This window comes from Syngnathus scovelli, chromosome 3, assembly GCF_024217435.2.
Source record: "Syngnathus scovelli strain Florida chromosome 3, RoL_Ssco_1.2, whole genome shotgun sequence".
Classification (NCBI taxonomy): Eukaryota; Metazoa; Chordata; class Actinopteri; order Syngnathiformes; family Syngnathidae; genus Syngnathus; species Syngnathus scovelli.
Genome location: NC_090849.1, coordinates 9519955 through 9541790, shown reverse-complemented (window position 1 = coordinate 9541790; position 21836 = coordinate 9519955). Strand labels below are relative to the sequence as shown.

General features: G+C 40.0%; 1 protein-coding gene across 2 annotated transcripts in view; it reads left to right on the top strand.

The window, feature by feature from the left end:
* The first annotated feature begins 234 nt into the window (after window positions 1-234).
* Window positions 235-21836, top strand: part of adgrd2 (adhesion G protein-coupled receptor D2) — a 53143-nt gene continuing 31541 nt past the window's right edge. For both annotated transcript variants that reach the window (XM_049764193.2, XM_049764192.2), the window contains exons 1-15: window positions 235-674; window positions 831-888; window positions 978-1217; window positions 1307-1930; window positions 7722-7844; window positions 8797-8891; window positions 10176-10463; window positions 15413-15524; window positions 18169-18303; window positions 18638-18746; window positions 19021-19126; window positions 19206-19261; window positions 19438-19564; window positions 19699-19802; window positions 20065-20167. In XM_049764193.2, coding sequence (XP_049620150.1) covers window positions 630-674; window positions 831-888; window positions 978-1217; window positions 1307-1930; window positions 7722-7844; window positions 8797-8891; window positions 10176-10463; window positions 15413-15524; window positions 18169-18303; window positions 18638-18746; window positions 19021-19126; window positions 19206-19261; window positions 19438-19564; window positions 19699-19802; window positions 20065-20167 — 2325 coding nt within the window. In that variant the 5' untranslated portion in view covers window positions 235-629. The remainder of the gene's footprint in view (window positions 675-830; window positions 889-977; window positions 1218-1306; window positions 1931-7721; window positions 7845-8796; window positions 8892-10175; window positions 10464-15412; window positions 15525-18168; window positions 18304-18637; window positions 18747-19020; window positions 19127-19205; window positions 19262-19437; window positions 19565-19698; window positions 19803-20064; window positions 20168-21836) is intronic.

The window sequence follows — 21836 nt, the reverse complement described above, 5'->3', positions numbered from 1 at the left end:
TAAAGTCTTATAGAAGTAATAAATAAGAGCTATGTGGTAAAAATGTCCGCTCCCCTGCTGCTCTTGATGAACTCTCTTTGCCAAATGCTTGACACTGCTTGCGTAAGTAGGGTTCTTTGAAAAAAAGGGGAAGAAAATGACTGCATTTGCATGACAAAGCGAGATGGCTTCAGGGTGCTAGAGAAGGAGGGGTATGGTGTCTGGAGAGAGGGAGGAGGAAAGAGAGAAGAGAGGGAGACGGTGGGATAGCTAACTGTCTGCCAGTCTTGAGACCTCTGCTGGATATGTTGGACGTAGAGGCAGAGGTTCTTGATGATGAGTCTGGATGGATTTACCTTCAACTGTCCTACACGTGTGGATTTTGTTTCCAGATTACATAGGGAATGACTTTCAACTGTATTTGCTAAAAAACACGGGTTTGAGTCTTATCTTTCCAAAGACCAGATTTTTGAACAACCTGGTGTTTGGTTTGCCTCGGTCCTGTTATGAGACAAAGCATTTTGAATAGCTGTTCCAGTCCAGTTTTTTAAACAGTGCATTAATCCAGTGTTTTTTTTCATCAAGATTTGGGAACCAAGACCAAGTTGGACAAGGATTTTGTTTTAACTGGACATTAGACTGATATAGAGATGACTGGAGCCTTGCATGCTGGACTAATACTGTTTTCTTTTGCGGTAATAAGCTTCTCGTGCTTCTCATATAGCTTTGCATGTCAATGTAATCATAAATAAATATTTTGAACTTGTGAAAAACTTCAGAATTTTGACAGTGATACATGATCGCAAACTATAAATTACAAGTGTTAACACCAATTTGACTTTTTCCTGTAGGTTTTGTGTGAGAGTGAGCCAACACATGTTGGGACTGACAGAGTGGGCGATTCACATGGTAAGTCACTGTTTATTAGTCCTTCAATCCAACCTCATGTAATCAACTTGATAAGTGTGTATGTATAAGACACAAATTTGACTCCCCAGGACAGTCCAGATTGGTTCACTTATCCTCACACTGGGCGTTAGTGCTGGTCAATGACTCACTAGACTTTTCCAGGGCTGAGAGCTCCTGCAGAAGTCAGTTCAGCTCTCTTGCCACCTTGGACCATCTGGAGGTCCGGGAAAGGGTGTTGGAATTACTGCGACAGGCCAGGTACCAGTCACATGTCTGGATCAACAATCCCTCTAAATTGCCATCCAAGCCCTTGCCCCTCTCCAAGCAGTGTGAGTAAACGCTGTGGCACCGTACAATAAGTATACCTGCAACAAATTGAAAAACCTTGTAAAATTGAATTCCTGTACTTTCTGTTTAGATTTGCAGTTCTCAGCTTTAAACTTCCCAAAAACATCCAGAGAAGGCTTTGCTCGCATCAATAGGCCCTTTCCTGCTCTGTCATCAGTCAGTGTGTGTGTTCGTATTCAGTGGGACCCAGAGTGGAATGAAGTGTCCACCATCTTCTCCTATGCTGCTCGTGTCTTCACCAATGAATTCCTACTAAGAGGTCAGAGTGACATGCAGGGACGGGTCCTCTTGGCACTCATTGTCCATGGGAAACACCTTCCATATAAAGCATATTTCTCAAATGATGGTGGATGGCATCACATCTGTGTCACTTGGAGCAGCAGTCTCTGGGCTATCTATGTGGATGGTGAAAGGAAGGACATGGGAGCAGGTTCAGACACATCTAGAGATATCTATGCTGATGGGATACTAATTCTGGGTCAGGACCAGGACTCATTTGGAGGAAATTTCACTGAGCCCTTTTTTGGAAATATCACTGACCTAAATGTTTGGAATATTTCTCTGGAAAGCCGCCACGTCCGTGCTTTGAATGGATGTTCGGCCATGAATCAAGACATGCTTTTCAGCTGGAACCTTGACCATCTGATCAATCATTCAGCTGTCAAGGAGATCCAAGTGCTTTTCTTTTGTCCAGGTATGACCACGTTTAGTACAGTTTGGATTTTCATGTCTTTTCATGAACTGACCTGTTTTTTCATAGTGTCGTGTTGTTCTGGATATTCAGAGTGTTCACATCTATGTGGGCTCAGTGCTGCTACCTTTCCCAGAGTTATGAATGCAAAAGTAAATTGTTGTCTCTTTCTTTGTCTGCATTGAGATTGTAAGGTGGCAGTCACCTTGACCAGAGTTAATTGGTGTCCGATTGGACCGATCAACACTTTTACTGCAGTTGGTCAAATGTCTTCATGGTTGTATGAATGGATCACAGCAACTTATTTCAACATAAAAGAAATGTAATTTTAGTAGCTGAAAGCACGACTATCTGAACAAAAGTCAACGCGTTTGTTAGTGTTTCCACATAGACTGTGAAAATTGTTGACACTTGAACACGTACACATGTTTACATTCAGTCTATGCATGCATTAGTGCATTACAACTAAAACAATAATGGATGACCAGTGGCCCTCGTGGGGACAAAGCGGTACAGAAAATGGATAGATGGATAAATGTTTTGCTTTCACAGGTCAAATTTATGCTAAAATAAAGAAAACTGCACAAACTAATGTGAAAGATAGTTTATCTAGTTCAGTTGTTAGTTAACCTGCTAAACACTGATGTGCAATCTAAAGCATTCAATACAACCTCACAGAATTCTACCAAAAAAGTTTATCTTAAAAATGTCAGTAAACCATAATCTGTGAAATCTGTTTTCTTCTCACTTTGTTTCATGTTTTATGAAACATCCATCCATCCATCCATCCATCCATCCATCCATCCATCCATCCATCCATCCATCCATCCATCCATCCATCCATCCATCCATCTGTACCACTTGTCCCCACGGGGGTCGCGGGCATGCTGGAGCCTATCCCAGCAGTTATTGGGCAATGATATACAAATACAGACTGCGCTTCTTAAGCATAAGCACTTAACTACCATCATTTTCGGACTATAAATTGTGCCGGACTATAAACCGCACTATCTAAAATTCGGGGATATTTTAGTTTTTTTCTTATAAAAGCCGCACCGGACTAAAAGCCGCACGTGCGCACGAGTTATTTACAAAGAAAGACAGTCCACAGAAAGCCTTTTTAAAGTTTTAATAACATACTTTAACATGGCTTTCTAAACGCTGCCTGTGACGCAGCAGTAGTCCCGCAGCAACACGGAAGTGTGCATGCGAGTTATTTACAAAGAAAGACGGTACACAGAAAACTTTTTCAAAGTTTTAATAACATACCTTAACATTTCTTTCCGTCTTCATCTTCCTCCTGTGCACTGAAACCATTGAAGTCTTCCTCCTCAGTGTCCGATTGGAATAGCGTTAGATATCCTTCGCCACACACTTTCAAAGTCTCTCTTTCGTTGTCGCTTTTATGCATTTCTTCTAGCACTTTCCATGATGAGGGTCTGTTCATGCTAATTTCATTCATGCACGAAGTGCTAAGTTACATTAAACTAGCGAGCTACAGGTATAACTCCAGAGTAGACGTGACTGGGAAATAAAGAAAAGGGTGACGTAACACGATGTCATCAACAATGGGCCAAATAGACTGCCTTTAACTTAAAAGCAGTATAATTTGCATTTTTTTTTTGTCCCCATAATGACGGTTTGTGTATAAAAGCTTCCTTTCAGTAATGTCCATCTTGGTTTCGTTCTGTCTCTTCTTTGTGTGAATTATATGGCACTATTTTCCTGGCGGATGGACATGCGATCAACCCACCACTTTTCTCCCCAGTGACCATGTCACATATCCTTCCGCCCAGCAAAGCGGTGCCGCACAACAGCAGTCCACAGTCTTTTTACGAGAGTCTAAAAGTGATCAAGTCATCACAAAAATCACGGAAAAAATCCTATATAAGCCGCACCGAAATTTAGTCCGAAATTTACTGTAATCAAGACACTACATTAATGAATAAAATATACATTAAAAAAGTGGAACCCTCTTGACCGACCAAAATTAATCAGTTGTTTTCTTCTTTTTTAATTGCAGCCTTTCTGATTTAAATTTTTTGTTTTTTTACTAAATTGCAAAATCAATTTACCGTAATTTTCGGACTATAAGTCGCACCGGAGTATAAGTCGCACCAGCCATAAAATGCACAATACAGTGAAAAAAAAACATATATGAGTCGCACCGGAGTATAAGTCGCATTTTTGGGGCAAATTTATTTGTCAAAATCCAACACCAAGAACAGACATGAACCAGCAACAACAGGCTAAACGATACGGTATGCTAACGTGACATATACACAAACGAAGAGCTGAGAACGGGCCTGAGTAACATTCAGAGTTATTCAAATAAGTATTACATAAATAACACGTTTATCAAACCATCTGTGTCACTCCAATTAATTAAATCGATCGTCCTTTATGTAAACAATGCCGCGTATGCGCCACGTATGCGTCGCTGACGTCGGACTCGTAAGTTGCATTTCTAATTATTCCACAGACTCATATAACGATATATAAAGTATATTTCAAATAACTATCATATAACAACAATATTATCAAACCATCTGTGTCACTCCTAATCATTAAATCCATCGATCAAATTCCTCGTCCTTTATGTCAACAATGCTGCGTGCGCCGCACAGCTCTAGTATACAATTATATTGTAGCGTTAACAAAGTACCAGGAAACACGTGGGTTTGGTAAACGGCTCTTTATTTAACAAAACAAGAGTTCAACGAGCCAATAACTACTGAACTGTAACGATAAAAGCATATACAAGTTGCTACACGAAATAAAATATATGAAACGGATATATAACATAAATACGTTTTTCAAACCTTGTGTCACTCCAAATCATTAAATCCTTCAAACGTGGGGCCCTTCGTCATCTTTGTCATCCCGTGATCGAATCCTTTGTCCTTATGTAAACAACCGCCGCGCTGCTAACGTCACTTGCAGGTCAAATGACAGTAATCCCTTGCTACATCGCGGTTCGTTTATCGCGCTTTCACTACATCACGGATTTTTGAATTTTGAAAATTTGCGAAAAAATTCACATATAAGTCGCTCCAGAGTATAAGTCGCCCCCCCACCCAAACTATGAAAAAAACTGCGATTTATAGTCCGAAAATTACGGTAAATGTGATTAATTGTTCAGCTCTAAAAGCAAGACATAATGTTGATCAAACTTAAAGTTCTGCCTCAGGTTTTATTATGTAAAGCGTGGTAAATATTAGCGATGGGTCGATACCACTTTTTTATATCCGATACCGATACCAATGATGCAGCCTCGAGGATCGGCCATTGCAATACCGAGCCGATTCATTTTGTCACTCTTAAATTATGTGGATGTAATTTAAAATACCACACTCACGACTATTCTACTTCCCCAAAGAAAGGAGGAAAACACAAAGAAGTCATGTATTGTGGCATAAGTAAAAGGCAAATTTTTAAGGCCTGACTAACTGCCAATGAGTGAGTCAAGACACCAGTGAACAAAGAAAAAAAAGACATTATTGCGTAACAAAGAACATACACGTATAAACACGCCCCCAACTGCATTCCTGCTGGGTGAGAGGCCTGGTCCTAATGTCTGTCACAGTATACTGTATTTTACAGGCATTAGGCAATATAATTCAGCTACTTCGTGTCACCAAAATCTGCTCAAAAGTAATTGGACACCCTGTTAGAGCACTGTCTGCTTTTGCAACAAACCTTGTGCTCTGCTCACAGAATCCAGTATGACCCCCTGACACACACACACACACACACACACACACACACACGCACACGCACACACACACACAAACACACACACACACACACACTACATCAGAGCGTAGACTGCAACGTCCATATTGTAAAGCACAGCAGAGGAGGGCCACTTTGACCCCTCCCCGTGCTAACTGCAACTAACTAACTGAATGCACATAGCACTTTATTGCGCAGTAGCTGGTATATTTTAACTGCTGCACTTTATACATGTTCTTATGTTTGTTGGCATTATGCATGTTTTTTAAATGCTGCTCCTCATGCCTTTTAAATTGCCTCTCAAGGACAAATGAAGTGTGTGGAAATTAATTGAAATGACTAATAACGAATGGGTCTAATTTAATAGATTTCCACCACACTAGGTTATAAGGCACATGATCTTTGTGAAGCATGTATGTGAAATCATTCATTCTAATTGTATACGGTATGTTTGATTGTTAGTGTGTTAGTGTGCATGTGTGAGCTACTGCTTTAGTGTGTGCTGACTTGTGATGATAAACACTGCACATCGTAGTAGCAAATCTCACTTCCTTTTTGTGACATGCCAACGCGCCAATGAAATTAAGAGATACCAATAAACTGGGAGAATGCCAATGCAGCACAATACCGTTTAACCGAGTAGTGTGCTATATAATATGAAAAAAGGTACTTTTGGGTACACAGTGATTCCTTGCTACTTCGCGTTTCGTTTATCGCGGCTTCACTACATCGCAGCCTTTTTTTTTTTAATTAAAAAAAACATTTAAAAGTCAAAATAAAACTTCTAAATTGAGAAAACGTGTCTAACCTTTAGGACAATGTAGTATTGCTACAAATGTTCGTTTACATTCCTTTAGAAGTCCGTTTTCACGTGTTAGCACGATCGCGAATTATCATCTTTCCGCTAACTCCGTTAGCCTGCCCAGTACTTCTTGTTGGTGACCGTACTTCGCAGATTTCACTTATCGTGTTTTTTTTGTTTTTTTTTGGTTTTTTGTTTTATTAACCAATTATCCGCGATAAAAGAGGGATTACTGTATAGGTCTGTTACCTTCTGTGTCCATACACTAGCTCCCATGAATTACAATTGTGTGTAGTTCCACCGGATTAACTTTAGTAAATTGAACCAGAAAATCCATGCAAAATACGATGTAAATTCTTTTTTTAGCTCTCTTTTATTATTATTATTATTATTATTATTATTATTATTATTATTATTATTATTATTATTAAATTAGGGCGGCTCGGTGGCGCACTGGGTAGCACGTCCGCCTCACAGTTAGGAGGGTGCGGGTTCGATTCCACCTCCGGCCCTCCCTGTGCGGAGTTTGCATGTTCTCCCCGAGCCCGCGTGGGTTTTCTCCGGGCACTCCGGTTTCCTCCCACATCCCAAAAACATGCTTGGTAGGCCGATTGATCACTCCAAATTGTCCCTAGGTGTGAGTGCGAGTGCGAATGGTTGTTTGTCTCTGTGTGCCCTGCGATTGGCTGGCAACCGGTTCAGGGTGTCCCCCGCCTACTGCCCGATGACAGCTGGGATAGGCTCCAGCACGCCCGCGACCCCCGTGGGGACTAAGCGGTTCAGAAAATGGATGGATGGATGGATATTATTAAATTATGCGATAAAGTAAGCTATGTGTAAAACGTAGGATCCAATTTTATTGGTAACACCCGTTCAATAAAATAGCTTTTCACTATTTTCTTGTCATATTCTGAGAGTGCGAACGCAAGATTGAAAAGGTGTCAATGAGTCAATGGGTATATATGTGCACCTCAGACTGGAAACACATCAGTAATAAACAGACAACATACACAAGCATCACAACTTCATCATTTCTGATATACTATTGATCCTGCACAAGTAGAAATGCACACACAAGATGCTGCATAATTGCAATATGAATAGCATGTTTTTGTTTTGTGTTTTATTCTTCTGCATTGAGATTAACTTGTTTCTATTGAACAGTGACAATGTTTATTTTCCTCTCAATTATTAACGCATTTAGTTGGTCTTTTCTGTCTGATTGGGCTAATTGGCGCTTGTGTGATGTGTGAACAGCAAAACACCAGCAGATGTCACTGCAAGGCTGCAGAACGCTGCAGATCCAGCCAGATCAACACCCACTAATGAGGCTGTCGGACTGCTCTGACCCGCTGCCATTTATCTGCGTGAGTAGCAGAGGTATGTATAATTTTGCAATTTCTGAGGTAAATGCAGATAGTAGACTGTAAACTACCAATTTATCAACATCCAGGTCGAAATATTCCTTGATTTGGTATGCAATTGAACCTTTGTCTACCAGCCAAGTCCAGTGACGCTTGAGATATTTTAATATTGAACGGTTCCTTTCACTTCTAAATAAGTCACATCTAAACTTTAATGTAAATTCATAAATTATTATCCAAAGTGGCGCAGTGCTGCCACTATGTATAATAATAACACTTCTGTCTCACAATGCAGAGATGCCGGGTTCAATTCTGGCTCTGGCCTTCGTGTGTGAAGTTTGCAAGTGCTTGTGTGGATTTTTAAAATTGTGACATAACAGTTTTACAGTTGAAGGGACTGGAATTAAGATGTAAGTATTACACAGGTCCAGTTCAGGTATCTATACGTCCAAAGAAATAATGATACATACGTATATGGGACAACTAATTCACCAATTCAGATCTTGTAACAAGACATGCACAAAAAAAGAGCATGTTATTCACAAACACATTGAACTGTGAGTGCCATGTCTCTCGTTCATGTGCATCCATCCAACATAATAATGCATTGTAACCAAACAGGTATACAATAAAGGGCATAAAATGTAAAATTGTTACATGGTTTAGCTTTATAATAGTAGGCGGCATGTGTGAGATGCCAGGGTACAAAACTGCCTCCCGTCCCTCTTCAAACCGCCTCTAAGTTCTGTTACACCCCAATTATACAACACAGGTTTGACAGGTTTCTCATCTGCACCATGATTGGCATGGTAAATGATTTTGATAAGTTTAAACATCTCGTCAAGCATCTTGTCATGTTTACCTGTCCCCTACACTTCCACTTGATGTAGCCAGAAATGCATCTTTTACACATCATATCAATGCATCAACACCATTTTGTTGTTTATGTTATTGTTGTTTTGACCCAGAACGCTACCTGAAGATGAAACAAATGAGTGAGGCCCAAATCTCTCAACCCACTACCTTTATGAATCATCTGATGAAGCTTTCCAACAACAGCCAGGTGGAAAACCCAGACATTTTTATCCTTCTCATTTTCCTTCCATGACTTTATATGAATTTACTGTTCCTCAGAGTTCCACACTCAATTACAAACCCCAATTCCAATGAAGTTGGGACATTGTGTTCACTAAACATAAAAGATATTGCAATGATTTGTAAATCAAAGACATGATATTTAATGTTTAAAGAGATAAAAAACCCTTGTATCAAGCATTCTCTTATTTTGAATTTGATGCCTGCAATACATTCAAAGAAAGGTAGGACAGAAGCAACAAACGAAAAGGAAAGTGAAGGAAAGCTAAAAAAAAAAAAATGTTTAGATCATTCCACGATGATCATGATTTGGTATAAAGAGTGCAGTCCTGAAATGCTTAGTTGTTCACTAGTAAGTGTGGGGTGAGGTTCTCCATTTTGGGAACAGCTACATTTTCAATGTCCAATAGTTGGACATTGGAAATGGGCTTATAATGTCAGTCATTGCGCTGAGTTGAAAGCCTATCAAGATTTAAAGTAGTGTGAAACATGGATGGCTTGTTGTGCCTGGGCTGAATAAACACTGAGGACAAACAACTTTTATTTTGACAGATTAATGTACATTTCTATAGTTTCTTGCGAGTAGCAATATTTTATTTATTCTCGTTCTTGTTATATGTGCAGTAATAGCCTATACTATACTACACTATACTATACTATAATATACTGTACTGTACTGTACTGTACTGTACTGTACTGTACTGTACTGTACTGTACTGTACTGTACTGTACTGTACTATACTATTACTTGTACTAAGTTTATCTTGTTTTTCCTTTTTAATCACTTCACTGGTTCTTTTATATCAAACTAATTATTTTAGGTGCATTACCTGACATGTTTCGGCGGGTTCTTCCGCCTTCATCAGAGACAGCGGAAGAACCCGCCGAAACATGTCAGGTAATGCACCTAAAATAATTTGTTTGGGACATTTTATATAATCTAATACAGTGGTACCTCTACTTACAAACACTGATACTTACAAACCTTTCGAGATATGAACCGGAGTCTCGCGATTCTTTTGCTTCTACATACAAACCAATTATATACTTCTGAACCGACGCCACAGTCACACCAACCGGCTTGTCTCCTTTGCTCTGCCATTCCCTGTTCGTTTCGGCTTGTTAGCAGTGTATAATGCAAGTACAGTATGTTATTATGTATTATGTAGTATGAGATTTCCCAGACTTTACTTTGAAGTGTTGTTATTGAAAGTGATCTGAAAAAAAACAACCGGGCTGTTTCGTCTCTCAGGCAGTACTGGGACAACAGTCATCAGGGCTGAACAGCTTGGCCGAAGCTTCCGCCCTCCTGGATGTGTCGGTCCAGGCTCTGCAGAACACAAGGCAGGAGGGACTTCAGCCAACAGACATGGTTTCCCTCATCCAGTTGCTGTCTCTGGTTGCTGATGTCCCCCCACAGCTTTCCGATTCCACCAACCACACCAAGGAGAGCGTTCAGGAACTAAGCCAGCACTTCATCAGTGTCGCCGACAGCATCATCAGCCAGGACAATGCCTTCAAGTGGCAGGCCATCAAAGAGGTAGCATGCACTGCTTTGCGCCTTCTTATCGCCTCCTTGCCTTGCTGCACTTTTGGCTCTGCTTTGAACCTTTTTAAGTGGTGATTTACCGGTCATCTGGTCAAATACATGTGTAGAAAACAAACTTCACACAACCATACAATCGGTAAAAAAACAAACTAAACACCGTTATATGTGGGCTTGCAACAGCCACATATTGTACATTTTATTTCCGCACTGCTCTACTGTACACTCAAATAGTCCTCATGAACTCAAACACCATCAACCTTATAGTCATACGTAAATAAATCAACATTTTTATATTCATTTGAAGGCTCACTCATCTATGAAAGGTTTTTGCATGCATTACTTGAAGCACGGAGATATATTAATTCTGAAAATAATATAGTTCATTCGGGTTTTTTTGTGAGTTTCACAGTAGACTAATGGTTAATGTGTCTGTCTCACAATCAACATGTTCTACGGCGGGGATCCTCACTTAAAACACGGTTGAAAGTGATTTCTCAGGGCAAACGTCTGAACCTCAAAATGTTCTATAGCCGACAATATCAAAATGGCACATATTGTTTTCTATATTTGTTGTTTTGCAAATTTGATGTTAGATTTGTCACGCAAAAATAAAACTAATACCTGTCTGCACCAAGTTGAATTTATTTTTATCCTGCCAAAGGACGACAATACAAGAAACTGAATAAGTATGTTCCCTAAACAGGGAAACGCAATATCTCAACCCTTAAAACAATTCACATCTGAATACAAAGAACACCAACACTTAAGTAACTTAAGTAACCCACTAAAAAGACACAAACATATCAGGCTTGGAATTGGATACGGATTGTATTTTGATGCCTGCAACACAAAAAAAAAAAAAAAAAACAAAGGCTGATAAACAGTTCGAGGTAAAACTGCACCGTTATCTGCAACTCAAAAAAATATAGGCTGGTAAACAATTCAAGGTATTACAGCACTTATCACAGACATACATTTCAAGTAACACTGAGCAGGCCAATTAAGAAATCAGAACAAGTACGTGAACAGCAAAAGTAAAAAGAATGATTGGTTTACCATTAAGGAATCTCCCAGCTCTATTGGCAGATTCCTTTTTACGATCCAAATCTTTTTTTCTAATATTTATTTACCCAGGAAAACAATTAAGAACAAGTTCTTATTTACAACTGCGGCCTGAACTGTGACAAAAATGTCTCCTCATGTTTGCTTATGCTGTCCCCAAATGACAGTATCAATGGCAAACATTCAGTGTCTATTTTGTGGCTGTCAGTTCAATAGTTTTCCTGTACTGGGCTCTCATTTCCGTTTGCTCGCAAGTTCAGTGGACACATTTAGTCAAAGCTTGCGTTTCTTTTGGAAGTGCTTCTTTAATGTTTTGCTTTTTATCTAAGTCAAAATGTGAGGCACTTGCTTCTAGAAAATGGAAAAGTCTGTTACTGGTTCTGTCCTTTATTAATAACCTTATAGTCTTAGTAAACTTTCCTAACTTTTGACAAAGCCATGTCTTCCATTCTGCAAAATTCTTCCTTGTAAACAAAATGGCTTTATCCGCTCATTATGGTCACAATACTGAATGTACTACTGTGACAGTGGCGTATGTGAGGAAAAAAACGGCAGCTTGACAATGCACATAGTAATTCAATTCCATACGTCCATATTAGACCTTGACTTGGTCCAAACCCAGACTGCAATCTGATATCTGCACATATCTGATATACAGCTTCCACATCAAATCAAATCAAGTAAAAAATCAAATCAAATCAATCTTTATTTTCCAAGTTTGAGCATGCCAAACAAGGAATTTGACTCCGGTACATCTCGGCCTCTGTACAACATTTAGGTAGCTAACAACATTCAGGACATGTGCAAAAATCGACAATTCTTCTCAAACATCCCCTGATATTAAACTCCCAGGAGGGCAAGGAAAAACTCAAAAGTCCTACTAGGGGAAATGAGAAACGTTGAGAAGAAACCACAGATGGGAGGATCCCTCTTCCAGGATGACCAGGCTGCAATGGATGCAGAGAGGACACAGTACACATAATATGGACAATCCAAAATCACAAAACATGTTTCTTAATTGAACACTCTAAAATGACCATAGCTGTGATTGTGAGTGTGAATATTTTTTTTTTGTAGATATGCTTCTGTGTCTTTGGGTTGAGAAGGCGGGTTCATCTTAGCCAGATCATCAGTCAGATACAGAGCAGATCTACACAACGCAAACAATCATTCACAATCACATTCTCAGTTCAGGATGAAAAACCCTGTTGCCCAAAGCCAGCTGAGATAAGCTACTGTATTTATGATTTATCTTCTCAAAGCATAACCAGACTTTGAAGTACAACAAAATGTCAACCACACAATTACAGTCACTTTAGTTACTCAAGGAACTGTAATTGTATGGTTTAGTAGGCAATCAAAAGCTTGAGCGGATTCCCGCCCCTCATCACTAGAGGGCAATGTGTTTTTATTCATAAATGGATTTACTGGTGGTTATCAGGGACAAGTGAACACCGCCATCATTTGCATTATCAAGCTGCTTATTTCTGGATCAAAACATGTTCTGGCTCAAATATTTTCACACTTTTAGGATTTCTCTACATGAAACCTACAAGCTAAGATTACATAAAAGAAAACGGCACAGAAACTCACATTCACACAGATTGATAGAATAAATAAACAACTGTGCTTTTTTTCCACATAATTTTTCAGTGTAGTGAAAAGCGTTATATGATTCTTATCTATTTTCTATCCACATTTTGAACACAACTTGTCCTCCTTAATGTTGCCAGTACCTGGAGTCTGTTTCAGTAACTTTGGGCGAGAGGCACGGTAGACTGGTTGGCACTAAGCCACAGATTCGCAGGGCACATACAAACTATTCACGCTCGTATTCACACGGACAGTTTAACATTTTCAGTTTACCAAAACATGCATGAAGTGGGGGGAGGAAGCTAGGAAAAAAAAATGTACGCAGGGAGAACATGCAAACTCCATACTAAAATGCTTAATCGAAGATTTAAACCCCGATAACCTGTAAGGCCCACATGCTTCCCAATATTCTGTTCAGCCTGTGATTAATATTAATAATAATAATAATTGCCCTTGGCATGCAGTTCAGGGTGTAGTCTGCCTTTTGCGCAATGTCAGGTGGGATAGGTTCCAGCACCCCCCCCCCCCGAACAGGATAAGCAGTGCTGAAAATGAATGAATTGCTAATAATGATAATAATAATAATAATAATAATACCGTGATATGCACAGGGGTGTCAAACTCACTTTTGTCACGGACCGCATCGTAGTCATAGTTTTCCTCGGAGGGCCATTATGATATCATGATGTTATTATGTCAATGCCTTATATTGTATACTGTATAGGCTGAATAACTAGTTTTGAAATCAGAGACTAGTAAAAACTGTTAAAATATTTTAAAAACTATGAATGCTAATAAATATTTCTAGCATTTTTCCATTTTTTTAAAGTGAAGACAATTTGTAATTTTAGTATTGACATGAAGTCGATCCACAATTTGTCTTTGCGGGTCACATGAAATCATTTGGTGCGCCGTATCTGGCCCCCGGCCTTGAGTTTGACACCTATGTGCTCGTGGATCCATATGGAGGCAACCCATGGCAAGTGTGTTCATATTCGCACTTGCCTCCCTTCCCCCAGGCCTCTCAACACTCCAAGGCCATCTCAGCCCAGATTCAATAGATGAGCATCTCTTTGACAAACTGTTTCCATGCTGTAACCGCCTCCTTGCCACACTGCCCCTGGCTGTATCCAAGGCTCAGCTCTCCTGATCATTGTGTTTAGAATGAGTGGTTTCAAAACTGACAATGTAAAAATGTATGATTACCCCTGCATTAGAGGCTTATCCATTAGACTCTGTGAGTGTTATTCAGCCAAACTGTACTTAGAGTCTGAGAGGAGAAAACAGTGCTGAAAACATTTTCGGTTGCGATGGAGTACGAGGTTAAAAATACTGTTAAATACTCCTTAATTAATAATTAATGGTCTTTGAATATTAATTAAAGAGACACTTCACGAGGCTGAACGTATATGATAGGGCTGTCTGTAAAAATGATGTCACCACTAAAAATCATGCCACTAAAAGAATCTGTGGTAATTTAAGGGCTTTTTGGGGATGAGACACCTCCCATATTTGGAGCTGGCTTTCAGTTTTTTTTTCCTCTGACCCTATGTCACTGGAGGCAGGTAGGTGAGCATTGCAATGCGTATTGTTTCCTGGCTTCGTATGTCACGTTTAATTGTCACCTAGTGTCTGAAAAGGTGATTAATTACCACCAAAATTCATATGCACCTTCCAACACTTCAACGTGTGGAAATATAAACGCGTTCTATACAATATTCCGAATTTACTTAACGTCAGCTGCTATGAGTAAAACCGACTATCACCTCCACAGAATAAAGACTATTGTGCTGATTTTTTTATAGGCTGAGGTGGAGATTAGAAGGAATGTGCATATACATTTTGGTGGTGTTAATCATCAGCCCAAAAAGCTCTATGCAATGATTTTGAATTGATAAATCAGTCCCTACTGTGACTTCCACCGAGACATTAATGGAGGGGATGAGGGCATGGCCATATTCCAAATTAAAAGTGGCCGTTTTTCAAGGCATTACTAGTTGTGTTGTTTCTCCAACATGAATGGATTAAATAGAAAATGGAAACAGTTTTCATTTCCCTGATTGAAAACTACATAAACTGACCGTCATTTTAATAATCAAATTTGATGCTGGAAGCTGTTTTAAGATGATATCAACTCCATATTATGTTCCATTATTAGTTGATATAATGGTCTGATGTCACAATATTCTGTGTAACTGCATGCTTTCATACAGCTCTGCAGTTGAGCTTAGTATAATGTAGAAGACAGGGTGGTTGGTAATATGGCAGTGTTGCATGTGTTCCAGGTGGTGAATGGTCCCATGGATGTGGTGAAGAGTATTGACCAGATGGTGACCAGCTTAAGCCCCGGGTTGATGGCAGAGAGAGATCACCTGACATTTCACAGCCCCAACATCAGTGAGTGTCACACGATGGCGATAGGGGACTCAAGCCAACTCAAGCCACACAGCTTAAATAGTGTCTGGTGGTGGGGTGCGTGGGGCCAACCATAGCCCTGCCAGAAATCGGTGTAGTTAAGCCCACCGATGTCCTCTCACAAATTTTCAGGAACCGTTTTTTTTTTTTCTTTTTTTTTTCTTTCCCAGGTGTAGCAAAAGCGCTGGTACTCTGTACTTAAGCAGTAGTACAGAGACAGGTGAAAATAAAAGTACTGATCCCAAAAAACAACTCAAACTCCTGTGAGTAGAACAGTAGAGAATCTAAAATGTACTTAAGTTTTAAAGTAAACTATATTTTACTGACTGTTATATGCAACGCCCCTTTTGATAACATGACACAACCTTCTCTGCCTGCAAAAAACTATCAATTTTACATAGTGCCTATATTGCTGACCAGCACAATGTATGTGGTTTAAATGACAATTTAGCTGATGATGATTGAGTAAATTATAGCACAAATACTTTTAAAATATATTTCTTAAAACGAGACAGATTTTTTTCATACTCAAAGCCGGTGTTTTTTAGGATGGTACAAGATGCAACACCATGGATGGGAAATATCTTGTCTCTCTGGATTAGTTGCCATAGTATGAATGACTATAGACCTGTTGCACTGACATCTGTGGTCATGAAATCTTTCGAGAGGTTAGTACTGAACCACCTGAAGGATGTCACGGGCCCCCTGCTGGACCCCCTCCAGTTTGCCTACCGGGCAAACAGGTCGGTAGATGATGCGGTCAACATGGGACTGCACTACATCCTGCAACACCTGGACACCCCAGGAAAGTACGCCAGGATCCTGTTTGTGGACTTCAGCTCGGCGTTCAACACCATCGCTCCTGACATCCTCCAACAGAAGCTCATCCAGCTTGCGGTGCCTGCCTCCACCTGTCAGTGGATCACCAGCTTCCTGACCAACAGGAGACAGCGTGTGAGGCTGGGGAGCATCACATCTGACACCCTGACCACCAACACTGGAGCCCCTCAGGGATGCGTCCTCTCCCCACTGCTCTTCTCCCTCTACACCAACGATTTCTCCGCAAGTGACTCTTCCGTGAAGCTCCTGAAGTATGCAGACGACACCACTCTCATCGGACTGATCCAGAACGGTGATGAGACTGCGTACAGACAGGAGGTGGAGCGGCTGGTCCACTGGTGCAGCCAAAACCACCTGGACCTGAACCCGCTCAAGACCGTGGAGATGACAGTGGACTTCAGGCGAGGCCCTTCACCACTTTCACCCCTCACTATCCGCAGTAATACTATTCTCTCCACAGACACCTTCAAGTTCCTGGGAACCACAATCTCTCGGGACCTGAAATGGACCGGCCACATAGACTCTGTCCGGAAGAAGGCCCAGCAGAGGCTGTACTTCCTGAGACAGCTCAAGAAGTTCAACCTGCCACGGGAGCTGCTGAAGACCTTCTACACTGCCATCATCCAGTCTGTCCTCTGCACCTCCATCACTGTCTGGTTTGGATCGGCCTCCAAACAAGACAAGCACAGACTGCAACGGACAATAAGGACTGCAGAAAAGATAATTGGAACCAACCTCCCATCTATCCAAGACTTGTACCTGTCCAGGACCAGGAAACGTGCAAGTAACATCTCAACAGACCCTTCGCACCCAGGTTGCAGCCTGTTTGAACTACTCCCCTCCGGACGCCGTTATAGAGCTCTGTACACTAAAACCAGCAGACACAGAGACAGCTTCTTCCCCCAGGCTGTCGCTCTGATGAACTCACACCACTCTTAGAGTCTCAGAGTCATTACTGTGCAATAACATCCCGCTTGCCACACCTTTTTTGTCTACACTGTTTGTACTATGTGTCCTCTCTGCATCCATTGCAGCCTGGTCATCCTAGAAGAGGGACCCTCCCATCTGTGGTCTCTTCTCAAGGTTTCTCATTTCCCCTAGCTGGAGTTTTGAGTTTTTCCTTGCCCTCTTGGGAGTTTAAGATCAGGGGGTGTTTGAGAATATCTTTCGTTCTTCACATGTCCTGAGTGTTGTTGTTAGTCACCTAAATGTTGAACAGAGGCTGTGATTTACCGAAGTCAAATTCCTTGTTTGGCACGCTCAAACATGGCGAATAAAAAACTCTTGAATCTTGAAACTCTTGAATTAGTAATGGTACATGTCAGTGCTGTCCACCTCAATATCTCAAGAGTTCAATCTGTCAAGAGGTCAACCGATTTTACGTCTCTCGCTTCACATAATTTTTACATTGCGTCAGCCTTTGCAGAGATTGAAAACCGCAACACACCTGTTTTAACAAAAAAAGAAGATATTTGTTTTTTTGTCTTTCAATGTATTAACTAAGTCAATTGAGAACACTTTCTCATTTCCAATGACTCCGTGGAGGCAAGGTGTGTGAAGTGTTTTGCTCAAGCATACTACAACATGTGAATTGGACAGAGCTAGGCTCGAATCGCTTCTGAACGACACTCTCTACTGCCTGAGCCACAGCCGCCTCAGTTCATTGTTCATATATTCAAGTAAAAAGTCTTATAAAAATAAAACTGCAGTACAGATATCCGAAAAATCTACTTCAGCACATGTCCCACCGGAGAGATCTGCTTTCAACCTCTCCTGATATTTACAGAATTAGCAGTGCAGCAGCAGCAGCTTCATGAGTCATCCAAAGGAACAAGTTTCTGTGGCCCTGACAATGAGAAACATTCCAACTCCGACTGTATTACAGTTCCACATCAAAAAGTCCAGGATCTCCTTAACAAAGGTAGACTGAACCCTCCAAGAGCCAATCGTTTTCTTTCGCTTTACATTCACTCAAGTCAACTGATTTACTATGCAGTCACATCATTTTGTTTGCAACTGAGACACATTCCGCTGTACAGGTGAATGCATCCACTATGAACATATGTGAGAATGTGTAGGCTGCATTCATGTTTTCTCCATCTAAGATTGTGCAATAAAATGCAGATGGGTTTTGCAACAAATATTTGTCTAAATAATAAATAATGCTAAAGTAATACTTTATTGGATTGTTTCATTTATTGTTGTGGTGAAATCCAGGGATGTCTTTTTATTCTGTTACTGTGCTTAATGGACAGGATTCCATAAACTCACCCTGGTCAACACTTGGTATGGTTCTCTGCGGCCTCTTTTCAACCCTGAAGGAAACATCAGCATGGTTCCGACTGTCACTGATGGCAGCCAAAGGTATCCTACAAGAATACATATAGTAGTTAATTTATTTCTTTTTTTTTCTTCATCCTATTGTGGGCCATAATCATTGCATTGTACTTTTAGTTTCCTGATACACTTAAACAGATTTTTATCCCCACATGAGCAATACCTTGAAAACAGGAATTGCATATTTTATACTTCATTCGTATATTACATTAGCTTTTTTACTTGGCAATAATTTAATGTATTTGTAGGTGTAAGCATTGTCACAGTATTACGAGTCATGAAATAAATGTTTGCGCTTTAGGTATTTGGGTACGATCATGGGCTCCTCTGTTATATCCACCACAGTCCTGGGAGACAACCAGCACGTCAGCACAGCAGTCCACTTTCAACTCCGTCACAAAGTGCAAGTGAGGACATTGGAGTACAGTGTTCACAATTCTTTTTTAAATGATAACATTTCTTATATTTGGTCTATGTATCTAATAGAATTCTGCTGGTGCTGTATATGATCCAGTGTGTGCTTTCTGGGATTTTAATCTCACGTAAGTACACTTTGGAACAAAGTCATTTGGAATTTTGGATAGATTTCCAATACCAAAGCTATCTCACTGTAAGATCAGAACAATGACAATGACCCTAACTATTTAAGATATTGGAAAATTTCCATTCTTCCCATTCCTGTATGTGTTTGGATAAATTCATATCTGTCTCTATTTAGTCCAGAGGCTGGTGGGTGGTGGAATACCAAAGGATGTGAGGTCGTTTCCAAACAGTATGGCTACACTGTGTGCTACTGCAATCACACCACCAATTTTGCATTGCTACTACAGGTCTATGAAGCCCAGGTAACCTTCACTGTGTTTATTCTGGATTTTTTTTTCATTCGTGTTGGCTTCTATTTTCAGCTCATAGATTTACGCACTATATGTGGGGGATGCGTGTGTGCGTGTGCGTGTGTGTGTGCGTGTGTGCGTTTTAGCCAAGCCCAGAAAACAAAAAAGCTTTGCAGGTACTGACATTCATTGGCTGTGGAGTGTCTCTGTGTGGCCTCCTCTTCACCTTCATCCTCTTCATTGCTGTGGGGTGAGTCACAAATATCACAGAGCACACCTTTTAAAGACCAGAGGTTGAAAAGCATTTCAAAAAACCCTACCGGATTCACATCTGAAAAAAAAATGGGGCAGGTTTGTTGAAGAGCTTCTGAGAATTTCCTTTTTAAATACTCAACAATCCCAATGAATCTTAGATCATTCAATTAGATCTTTGACAACAATGTAATATTGTACTTACAGTCTCAAAATGATATTTATTTTCCTGCATCATATTTGTGTTTGCCTTTATATAGGGTTCCGAAATCAGATCGCACCACTGTCCATAAGAACCTGATTGTTGCTCTCAGCATTGCTGAGTTGCTGTTAATGTGCAGTGACTGGGCGTCTGCCAATGAGGTGAGAATGCATCATGATTTTGTCACAAAATGCAGTGCAAGTTGTGCGAGGTTGACAACAATTGAAGAATACTTTGTTTTTGTTTTAAAAAAAAAGAATTCACCATGCACAAAGTATAAAAAGATGGAAATCAGAATGTCATCCAAATCAGTTTAAATGGGTGAACTAAGTAGTCTGTCTGGTCACACAGATGACATGATTGGGTAGAACTCAAGATAAAACAAATGACTGGAGTGAATAGAGAATTAAATTTACAAACACAAGAGTTTGAACCTAGAACTAAAAGTAGCCAAAACAATCACGTGATCAACACATTTCTAGTAATTATGTGAGGGTCTGAGAAAATGACAAAATACTCCAATTCTGATAGGAGACATGCTAATAATACTACTGTTTTTAAAAGGTAATTTAAATGACATATTTTGCAATTGGTTCACAATTTACAACACTACCATGTCTGTGAAAAATTTATTAAAATATTAAATATAGTTTTTAAGAATCAGCTGCTTTATGTCCACATTTTAAGCCCATCTGAAATGTACCTGTTTTGAGGAGGCAGTCCTGTCTTCAGACAGTAAGCCATTGCTCAGCATCCCCTCTGTTGCGTGGCGAATGTCAAGTATGGCTTGTGTTACCATGGAAACAGGAGCAAGCGCTTGTGACGAGGCAAAAGTGTTAAAAAAAAAGTGAGTGCCTATAAAAGCAATGGTCATTTTTTATTCTTTATTTGTGACTATTACTCAATTACAATACTACATTAAATATGAAATATGGCACCCACATATCTGTTTGAAAAAGATTTTACATTACTGATATGTTCAGTCGTTTTGTAAAATGACAACAAGAAACTCATTGTATCGCTCCACTATAGAAGTGAACCACAACACACTAAAATTCTATTTGATCAAATCAAATCACTTTAAAATGAACCATCTTTGAATCTCATATTTTATGGGAAAGAAGGTTACAGAATGCTTTTAACACACAGTACCACCTCAGTTAGACATGAAAAAACAGTGGGAGCATTGATTGACAAAGATTTGCAGCCCTTTGTGCGGTTGAAGATGTGTGGTTCGATCACTATGAAGATTTCTGACAGTTAAGTTGTGCTTGTGCACACTTCAGCTACGGTCTCGCCTTTTAGCCTAAGTGTTACAGTGTGGGTCAATTGACAATGCTTGCAGAGTGAGGTGCAGATATGACCAATGTAAGTCTTTAATCGGAACTCAAATGAACTTGCATTGTTTTAATCAAATGCATTCAGAATGTGACTATACTGTTAATTTACAAGTGGCGGGCTGTGTATTCGGTAACTGGGCCTTTGGTGGGGGATTCAATCCCCCTCCTATTTCCACCACCATCAGATTGCAAACATTGAAGCTGTCAATATGATATAAAAACACAATATACTGTAACGACATGCAAAAAGACCACGTAAATAATCTGGAGCTGTCCAGAATCAATATCTAACAAAATGACAAAAACATAAGAAATGTAATAAAATAGACTTTTGTCACCAAATATTATGATTATTTATTGAATCAATCTGTATAGTTTACAACAATTTACTTTTTAGGGCCCAAGCAGCGACCACTGCAAGGTGCCTACATATATACTTAAAGCCTTTTGAGTAGACTGAAAACTTGTTTCTGTCAGATAAAGTCAGAGT